This window comes from Silene latifolia, chromosome 11, assembly GCF_048544455.1.
Source record: "Silene latifolia isolate original U9 population chromosome 11, ASM4854445v1, whole genome shotgun sequence".
Taxonomy (NCBI): Eukaryota; Viridiplantae; Streptophyta; class Magnoliopsida; order Caryophyllales; family Caryophyllaceae; genus Silene; species Silene latifolia.
The window spans coordinates 22,671,706-22,682,607 of record NC_133536.1 but is presented as its reverse complement, the minus strand read 5'-3'; the positions used below and the strand labels follow the sequence as shown (position 1 = coordinate 22,682,607).

General features: G+C 44.7%; 1 protein-coding gene across 1 annotated transcript; it reads left to right on the top strand.

Moving 5' to 3' along the window:
- Nucleotides 1-6,725: 6,725 nt before the first annotated feature.
- On the top strand, nucleotides 6,726-7,139 carry LOC141613091 (uncharacterized). The gene has a single exon (XM_074431825.1). It carries the CDS (start codon nucleotides 6,726-6,728, stop codon nucleotides 7,137-7,139), a length of 414 nt encoding a protein of 137 aa, XP_074287926.1.
- The last annotated feature ends 3,763 nt before the right edge of the window (nucleotides 7,140-10,902 follow it).

The following is a 10,902-nucleotide window of genomic DNA, read 5'->3' as shown; positions in this document are numbered from 1 at the left end:
GCCTCCATTAGACTCCTCCAAATATAAGACGGGTGGTGACCCAGCCCAGCCGAAGCTATGTCTCCATTCGGGAAATATCGTGCAGCAAGCAGCCGTGAGACTAGAGAAGTCGGATTCTCGTAAATTCGCCAAATTTGTTTTGCAAGCATGGCCACATTAAAGGATTCAAAGTGTCTGTATCCAAGTCCTCCATCTCGCTTTGATTTACACATTTTCTCCCACGCTATCCAATGAATTCGATGCTTCTCATCTCCATGGCCCCACCAAAACCTCGCCAATCCTCCTTCAATATCCGAACAGAGCTTAAGAGGGAATTTAAACAGTCCCATTTGATAGGTAGGGATCGATTGGGCCACTGCCTTAATGAGGATCTCTCTACCTGCAAATGAAAGCAATTTTTCTTTCCATCCCTTCAGCTTTTTCCATATACGTTCCTTGAGCGATGCAAAAGCTTGAGTCTTATTCTTCCCTATCGTCGCTGGCAAACCTAGGTATTTTGACGGGCTATGGACCACTGTAGCATCAAGGCTCTCTCTCACTCCTTCTCGTGCTTCCTCGGTCGTACTCGGGCTATAAAATATCTCAGACTTCTGCATATTAAGACGCTGTCCCGAGGATTCCTGGTACAAATCAATCACTTGCTTTATCGTTTCACCGTTCTTCTTATCGGCACGGCACATTATGAGTGTGTCGTCGGCGAAAAAAAGATGGGACAGAGTGGGTGCATGGCGACATATTCGAATTCCATCCAGGTTTTTCCTCTCGACCTCCTTGGTAACTAACCTTGAGAAAACATTAGCACATAGTATGAACAAGTAAGGTGAGAGAGGGTCTCCCTGCCTTAGTCCCCGTCGAGGGCGAAAATATGACGTTGGGTTTCCATTTATCAGCACAGCGGAGTTGACAGTCCGGACACACCGCAGGACCATATTAATCCATCGGGCTTCGAACCCCATCTTAACCATAATCCGTTCCAAGAAAGCCCATTCCACTCGGTCATACGCCTTACTCATGTCTAGTTTGAAGGCCATGTATCCCTGCTTTCCTTGATTGTGGGACTTAATATAATGAAAAGCCTCGAAAGCAATAATAGCATTATCAGTAATGAGTCGACCCGGGACAAACGCACTTTGCTCGGCATCCACTAGCTCGTCTAAAAAGGGTTTTAGCCTATTAACAATTACTTTTGCAGCCAACTTATATAAAACATTGCACAGCGAAATTGGTCGGAACTCTCCCATATGGCAAGCCTGCTTAACCTTTGGAATTAACACGATAAAGGTGTTATTTATTTGAGCTATGTCCTCCTCACCTTTAAGGCATTTAATCACAAAGTCAGCCACTTCATTCCCAAAGATATGCCAATAAGATTGGAAAAAATTTGCGTTTAGACCGTCTGGTCCCGGTGCTTTCGAAGGTTTCATTTGACATAGAGCCTGATAAACCTCATCCCTCTTAAACGGTCTGACGAGGTCAGCATTCATCTCCTCCGTCACATTTTGAGATAGGCATTGGACCGCCTCATCCATTCTTGTCGGGTTCGAGGATGCGAAAAGGTCATTAAAATACTTGTTTGCTAGTTTTTCCAATCCCTCCTCGTCCGACACCCAAGCTCCTGCTTCGTCCTTTAACCTGTCTATTCTATTTCTTCGCTTTCTATTTGAAGCTCGCAAATGAAAAAAGGACGTATTTCGATCACCTTCTTCAAGGTAGGTGACCCGTGACCGCTGCCTCCAATATCCCTCCTCCGCCATGAGTAACTCATCCAACCTTGTACATGTCTGTCGCCTATCATCTACCGTTTCCGTAGTCGGCGCACACGAGTCCAAAAAGATTAACCTTTTCCTAGTGTCTTCAATCTGTTTTCTCAAGTTCCCATATCGTTGTCTACTCCACTCCACAAGCTTAGTCTTGCACCATTCTAGCTTCCCCATCGCCTCGTGCCCACTCTCCCAAGCGTCTTTGATGACTCCTTCACATGCCTCGTCCTTCACCCACATGTCTTCAAACCTGAATTTTTTTGTCTTTACCGTCCTCGGTGCCTTGTATAATTCTAGTTTAATAGGTATGTGGTCTGATTTATCGAATTCCAAATGTTTTAGCATGATGGTAGGGCAAAATTCGATGAAGGATGGTGTAACAAAAGCTCGATCCAATCTCTCGAAAACCGCCTCAGATTCCCCCCTCCTGTTCCACCACGTAAACGGATTCCCACTGTACCCAATATCAAGCAAGTTGCACTCATCTACCACTTCCCTGAAGGCATCCATGACCGCCTGTTCCCGTGTATTTCCTCCGGATTTCTCGTGCTCAAAAAGGATTTCGTTAAAATCCCCAATAATCACCCAAGGAAGGTTCGACATTGTGTGCAGCTCTCTTAATAATTGCCACGACCGCCACTTATCGTCATGCCTTGCCCATCCATAAAATCCGGTCAAACGCCATACGTCTATGCCAAAAAGTCCCTTTACAGAGACATCAAAGTGATGGGCAGAGGATGAGATCACTTCCACCTCCACTCCCTCCTTCCACAGTAGAGCGACACCTGCTGAGCGGCCTATCGAATCAGTCCCCACGCCTTCATAACCTCCTAGCCTTACAATTACCTTTCTCATTTCCTCCGCACTCAGTTTTGTTTCCATCAGAACAACCATATCCGCCGCCTCCCTCCGTAGCAACCCCCTCAATCTGACAACTGCCGGGTCGTTGCCTAGCCCCCGACAGTTGTAGCATAGCAGACTCATTGTGCCCGGCGGGGTTGAGCGACCTCAACCTCCGCCTCAGGTATAAAAGCACCCCTACTAGATTTTGATTTCTTTACTCCGTCATCACCACAGCTCTCCTCTTCCTCTCTCCCCCTCTTCCCATGGCAGCTTAAAGTAGCTCCCTGCTCAGAAGTGTTCCCCCTCACCCCCTGCTTTCTCGTCCATTTCCTTCCCTTCACATCAGCTGTCGTGTCCTGCCTACTTCCCATCCACCCACCTTCACCTTCCTCGCATTCAGCCCCTGTCATCTCCCCATGCCCCAAACTGTCTCTCCGTTCTGTGTGATGGGTGACCCCCTGTATCTCTCTCCCTTCCCCATGCTCCCTATCACAAGTCCCTCCTCCATTGCCTTTGTCAAGAGTACTCGTGTCAACAGGGCCCTTTCGTGGTTCCATGTCGTGCATAGCTACCACGTCCTTATCACTGACAGTTTTCTTGTTTATTCCAGAGATCTCATTTAGCGAAGGCGACATAACGATACCTTTGGGTTTTATAGCGACTCGTTGAAGCTTGTTGATCATATTGGAGATAGCCTCCTCTTCCCTTGCTTTGAACTCCGCATCAAATATCCCCGTCAAGGAGCGAGCTTTGCTAGTCCTGGCATCGACCACCGTCTTGGTTACTTTCCAGGGTGACGCCCTCAGTGTCTCGTCAAAACGCAGCTCACCCTCGTCATAGGGACCTTCATCACAATCCTTTTCACCGTGTCCCAGTAGCCCACACCCATAACAGTACGTTGGGAGCCTCTCGTACTTGACCTTGAAATTCTCATATTTTCCGGTCTTCATCCCTACAACCACTTCTGCCTTAAGGGGTTTCCTGACATCTTGGATGAACCTAATCCGGACTGCACGCTCCATCTCCGGGAATGGAGCGCCATCCACTTTTACAAACGTTCCCAACTGTGCACTCAATCTCCTCAGGTTCTCCTCGTTCGTTCTACCCCGCAACGGCAGGTCATACACCCTTGCCCATAACGGCACAAAGGATAAAGGCACATCCGTCATCTTCCCATCGTAATTTGGTTCGCCCAGGCACCATATGAATTTGTCAAAGTGCCAAGGTTGTCCGTCAAGAACCTTATTCTTATCTCGTTCCTCATCGAAACTAAACATAAAGATTTTTTCTTTCGCATCTATGAGTTTCCCCATAACAGATCCTTTTGTGTTCCATAGCTTTATCATGGTGTCGACTGCCGCCTTTGCGTTAATGGCCTTTAATGACCAAATCTTTCCGACTAGCAGTGCCTTTTTTGTACTCTCGTTGGTGTCCTCATCTCCCACGTCCCAAACAAAACTTTCGTTCTCCCCATCTATCTCCCTCACCCCAGATTTCTCCATCTCAACACCGAAAAGGAAAGCCCTAAGGGCGTTTTGTGATAGCAGAATGAAAAGGGTAAACCGTAGGCTTCACGAATCAATCAAGAAACCTTCAGATACAAGGAGGGGCGCAAAGACAGACCTTAGACGAAACCCTCATAGAAACCCTAGAGGAGACTCGGTTATATTGGTACTGGTCTCAATTGATTTGAGTAAGTCTCGAAAATGAGGAATTGAGGATAAGGTTAGTTCACAATTGTATTCGCCAACATCAAAGATAAAATAATTATAGTAATATTTTTTTACTCGTATTATTTAGTGAAAATGACACTTTTTGTTGTTAAAATGATACACTCCCAAATATCAAGGAGGGTAGTTTAAGTAATTTATCGCTTTGATTCTTTATTTCATCCCCAAGTCATTTTAACCTATATTAGGTAGGAGTATTACTTAACGTATAATAATTAATCCAAGAATTTTACGAATAAACGTGTAATTTATCTCATTTGAACAGCTATATCTTTTTTTTTATTATTAGGGTCTACTTGTGGCGAAAACTTTTAAATTTCGTTTTCTTTACCAATTTAATGTTTGGCATCAATTTTTTCCAATTCTTAGATTTGACCCTCTCCTATCTATTAAAAGAATAGGAAAACTAAAAAAAAATTCGCCTAAACATATATTGGGCCTAATATATAATCAGTATATAATATATAATCAATATACGTCATAATATCTTATCAAATATCGCAACTTTTCATAATTGGGCCTTACGTATTTTATTCGTTATTATCTGAATTTACAAATAGTTTGAAACAAATAATTATATAGTAAAAGCCCTCTTTTTCCAGTCAAGAAACACGAATATGTTATATTTATTATTCTTTGGTTTATTTACTTAGCAGAACTATGGTGACCTTGAACAAACACTTATCCAGCTTTGATACTCGAAAATGGGCATTATATTGCCATTAACTGGATACTCGATAATGGTTTAAGTTTAGAGGAGAACTACGATTCTGGCCAATTCGAAGAAATAGTAGAAGAACCTAAGGACAGAAGTCCAGGTTGTCTTGTCTTTAAATTATCAAACGTCACTCATTATGACATCAATGCCAATGAAGACCAAATACTAGAAACGTTAACTAAGTTTCCTGGCGTAATAGCTATGATATCAGATGAAGAACAATTGGCTTTATTAATGCATGTATTACTCCGATCCACACTATATAATTTATATGCAACTTTAATTAAACTATTAACGCCACAATCAATTTCATGTTTTTTTTTCAGGACCAAACACATATATACTCAATTTGAGACAACGGGAAACCGATGATGACCATGCAGTCGTCCTGAGTGGGTACGACAACACCGAGTCCTGTAATGCTTATTGGATACGGGACTCGTTTAGGAGCCAAGGCCTGAATTATGGCCATTAGCGAGTGGCTAGAAGCTCGGGTCTTCAAGAAGGCGAGACAAATGCCATCAACTCGGTTGTTTTCCCTGACGATGTTTGGCTGGAGTAGGATAGTGCTTTGGGTTTTATAATTATGATATAAGTATTTTGTTAACAGTGGCGGACCCAGGATTCATCTAGCGGGGGTGAACATTTTAACCGAGTTATTAAAGCGAGCCGATCGGTCAAAATCAAAGTGCCATAGAAACAAATTAACCAAATTTTAATCGACTTAAAATAATCTAAACTTTTTAATCACTTATAAGAGACAAAATATCATATATTTCATCCACCAATAGAAGAAAATTGAGATGATTAAACTTCATATATCGTTTTTGGTCTATTGTGTGGTTATAGGGGAGGAGGAGAACACGGGGGGTGGGAACGAGGAAGGTACTATCGAGGAGCAGGGCTTTGATGATGGTAATGCTGAACAGAATTGTTAGAAGGCGGGGAGGGAGCCAGCTGTGGAGGTGGATATGGTGACGGGATCTGATATGGGGAGAGAGGTTAGGAGTATGAATGGGGCAGGGAATAATAAGGTGGCAGGGGGAGGTAAGCGAAGGGAGTGGAAAAATTTGGCTAGGGTGGGAGATAGGGAGCCGGTGGGGGAGGTAGGTGTCGTAAGTGGAAGTAAGAGGGGCAGGGGTGAGGAGTTGGTTAGTGGTGGTGAGAAACGGATAAAGACAATTTCAGACGGGCGCGTCTTAGTACCTGAGGCGGAGGTTGAGGGCACTCAACCCCGCCAGGCCCAATGAATATCCTAAGTCTCAACTGTCGGGGCCTGGGCAACCCCAACACGGTGAATGCCCTTCGTACTTTGGTACGGAGGAAAGCCCCGGCCATGATGTTTTTATGCGAGACAAAACATTGTGGTCGTGATATACGGAGGGTGAGGGAGAAATTAGATGGCTATGATGGGATTGAGGTTGATAGCATGGGAAGATCGGGGGGTCTCGCGTTTTTATGGAAGAGGGAGGTGGATTGTAGGTTTGTGTTTGCTTCTGTTAATCACATGGATTTCCATGTTCGGGAGGGAGAGAAAGAATGGAGAATCAGGGGCTTTTATGGGTGGCCAGCTGTTTCAGACCGTCATCTCTCATGGGAGCTTCTCCATCTTCTCCATGGGCAATCTTCATTATCATGGGTTTGTGTAGGGGACTTTAATGAGATTCTACGGAGATGAAAGGGGGAAGTCGGGCTCAATGGCAAATGAATAACTTCCAAGCGGCGATTGACGATTGTGCGCTTAAAGATGTGCCGTGGGAAGGGTATGCATTTACGTTCGATAATGGTCAAGCTGGTTTAGACAATCGACAATGTCGATTGGACCGTGCGTTATGCTCTGATTCATGGCATGATCTTTTCCCGTACGCGAGGTTGTTTCATCTTGATCATGAATGGTCTGACCACACACCTATCAAACTGGTCTTTGACAGACGTGAGATTGGTGGTAAGGCGAGGAGTCGTTTTCGATTCGAACAAATTTGGGTGGGGGAAGATGGGTGTGAGGAAGCGGTGGTTCGTGGGGTGGCTAGGGGCAATGGGGATTTGGCGGAAGCCTTGCGGAGGTGTGCACGAGAGCTGCAAGCCTAGAAGAAAATTAGTATAGGCAAGATAAATCGATCCTTGGAGGTCAAACGCAGACAATTGGCCCGGTTGAATGAGGGGGACCGTTCGTAAGAAGCCGTGAAGAGACGGAGGAAATTAATAGCGGAATTGGCCGGGCTTTATATGCAAGAACAATATTGGAGACAACGCTCGTGTGCTCTTTGTTTACGGGATGGGGACCGAAATACTAAGTTTTTCCATAATAGAGCGGGGGAAAGAAAGAGGAAGAATTTCATCGGAATGCTAGTTGTTGATGAGGTACGGGAACGGGTTGGTGATGAGGCCGTGTCCCTTGTCGCGAATAACTACTTCCAGGAGCTGTTCACTTCGGCCGAACCAAGTAATTTCGATGATGTTTTGCTCGGACTTGAGGGGCGTGTCACAGACAATATGAATCGAGTTTTACAAGCTCAGTACAGTGAAGCTGAGATCGTGGAGGCTCTTAATCAAACGCATCCTCTGAAAGCTTCCGGGCCGGATGGTATGAATGGTTTATTTTATCAATCGTATTGGCAAATTATTGGTCCGAATGTCGTGAGCATGGTCCTTGGTGTCCTGAGAGGCGAGGTATCTCCGAGTGGGTTAAATAAGACCAATATTGTTCTCATTCCGAAGAAAAAGGTGTCGGATAAAATCCGCGATTTTAGACCGATAAGTTTGTGTAATGTGGTCTATAAACTGGTTTCCAAAGTCCTAGCTAATCATCTGAAAGTGTTCCTAGGGGAGATTATATCAGAGAATCAGAGTGCCTTCACTCCGGGTCGGTTGATTTCTGATAATATTTTGATTGCTTTCGAATTATTTCATCATATGAAGAATAGCAGACAAAGGGAGGGACATATGGCGATTAAGCTTGATATGGCTAAGGCGTATGACAGAGTAGAGTGGGTTTTTTTGCGCCGTGTACTAAGTACTATGGGGTTTGACGAGAGGTGGATAGAGCGAGTTATGGACTGTGTTTCGACGGTGACCTTCTCGGTCCTTATTAATGGGTTCCCATCCGAAGAGTTTCGACCAGCTAGGGGACTGCAACAAGGGGACCCTCTGTCTCCATATTTATTCCTTTTGTGTGCGTAAGCCTTGTCTAATATGATTCGAAGAGCTGGGGAGAATAATGCGCTGCATGGGATTTGTATTGCTAATTCGGCTCCTACTATTTCACATCTTCTTTTTGCCGATGATAGCATATTTTTCACACGGGCCACTTTGGAGGATGCAGTAGTTATAAATGACATTTTGAGGAGATATGAGCGAGCATCGGGACAGCTTGTGAGTCTTGACAAGACGACTGTGTCGTTTAGTAGAGGAGTGGATAGAGGAAGGAGGGATCTTGTTGCGGCGAAGCCGGGGGTTGTGCAGGTCGATGAGCAGGCTCGGTACTTGGGCTTGCCTACGGTGATTGGTCGATCAAAAAAGGTTATTACGGATATTATTCGTGGCGCGGGAAGATGTTGTCTAGGGATGGTAATGAGATTCTCATAAAGGTTGTTACCAATTCGCTCCCTACCTATGTGATGAGTGTGTTCAAAATTCCCGTAAGTTTCTGTGATGAGTTGCGATCGATTGTGGCCCGATTTTGGTGGGGACATGAGGAGAATAAGAGGGGGATTCATTGGGTGGCGTGGAAGAAGTTGGCTCGGCCTAAAGGGGTGGGAGGAATGGGTTTTTGTGACTTTCAGCTATTTAATCTTGCTTTGCTAGGTAAACAGGCATGACGTCTTATAACTAACCCGGACAGCCTTTGGACCCGTCTCATGAGGGCGAAATATTTCCCGGATGGAGAGTTTATGACAGCTCGGCTTGGGAATAATCCTAGCTATACGTGGCGAAGTATTTTTGATGCTCGAACGGTCATGGAACAAGGTTTGCGATGGCGCATTGGTGACGGTATGGATACGAAGATTTGGGGCCATGCGTGGATTCCCAACTCGTATACTGGGCGTATTATATCGCCGTGTGGTCTGGGGAATGAGGTGATGAGAGTTGCGGAGCTGCTAATGCTGAGTGGGGTCGAGTGGGACGAGGGGAAATTGCGCCATTTCTTCCTGGAGTTTGAAAGGGAACGCATTAGAAATATTCGGGTCAGCCCAAATAAACCGCGAGATATATGGTATTGGGGGCAGGAACGGTATGGAATATACACGGTCCGTAGTGCGTATAAGATGTTGGCTGGTGTGGTGGGGGATATGGCAGACAGCTCGGATGGAGATAGAGTTAAGCGGCTCTGGAAGAGACTTTGGAACTTTTCGATTTGGCCTCGTGTGAAGCTCTTCTTTTGGCAGCTGTATAGTGAAGCATTAGCTACGAGGGCGAATATTGTGGCACGAGTCAGAGGTGAGTCTTCTCTTTGCTCTTTATGTCATTCTTCTATAGAGTCAAGCTTACATTTGTTTCGGGATTGTGGGGTGGCACAGTGGGTTTGAGAAGGGTTGGGGGTTGGGGTTGAGGTTGCGGCGGAGCAGCAGGGGGGTGATGTGAAGGAATGGGTGGAGGCTTGTTGGCAGGAGATGTGTGGGTCGGAGTGTGTTAAATTAATGGTGGGGTGTTGGGCTATCTGGAAACACCGAAAAAAAGTCATTTTTGATAATATTTCGGTCGAACCTGAGCTAGTTGTGAAAAGGGCTAAGGATGTGATTAATGAGGGGGTGGGGGACAGTGAGGGGGAGGTGCGGGGTTCAACTGTTGCGGGGAGGTCGAAGGGTGGGGATAGGGAGGAAGGAGGATGGAAGGTAGCGCGGCATGGCTATGTTAAATCAATGTTGATGCATGGGCAAAGGAGGGAGATGGGGTGACTACGAGTGTGGTGTGTCGAGAGTCGAAGGGCAATGTGATGTGGGGCGTGTTAACGGGTCGGGAGCAACAATAGGAGGTTCCTGTGGCAGAGGCGTGTGCGGTGCTTGATGGGTTAGAGGAAGCGGTGCGGCGGGGGATCCAAAATGTTGAAGTAGAGAGTGATTGCTTACAAGTTATCGAAGCGCTTAAAGAAAGGAAGACGGGACGAAGTGGGTTCGCGCTATTGATCGAAGACATTCTCGATTGTAGTACCAAGTTTCAGTCAGTCATTTGGTCACATGTGTTTCGTAACAATAATTGTGTAGTTCATGCTTTAAGTCATTGTTTCCCTTGTATTTCGGGTAAAGTTGTATGGGATGATGGACTACCATCGTCTGCAAACTCTGCTGTTCGTTTTGATAAGTTATTAATCGAGTAAGGCCTTCGGGCTGTTGATTTCAAAAAAAAATTAAACATAATATATACTATAATTTGTTAGAAATTTGCTATACTGAATAAAATTAGGTCTCAATTTTGAATTTTTCGACCAAAATACTTGTACAATATAGTTGAAGTAAATGTAAATAACATTCACATTAAAAATAGGCAACATATAATCAAAACAAAATTATTATGATATCAAATTTATCAAAAAAAAAAACTTGAAATATATTACAAAATAAAAAATTGGAACTTGAAGCTTGAGAATTTCAAACTAAGGTTTCAACAATACAGCAAATTGAATTGATTGATTGAGTTTGAGTAATTGAACACCAAAAAAGGAAGGGGTAGGGGAGAGTGGTAGTCTTAAGATTCAAACACGCGCCTTTTGGTACATAACCATTAATTCTATCCGCTGCGTCAGGCCTATTATAGTGATCTTATTGAAATGCATATACTATGTCAATGTTAACGTTATTTTAAAAAAATCCAAAAACTGAGGGTGCGCACCCCTAGGTCCGCCACTGGTTGTTAA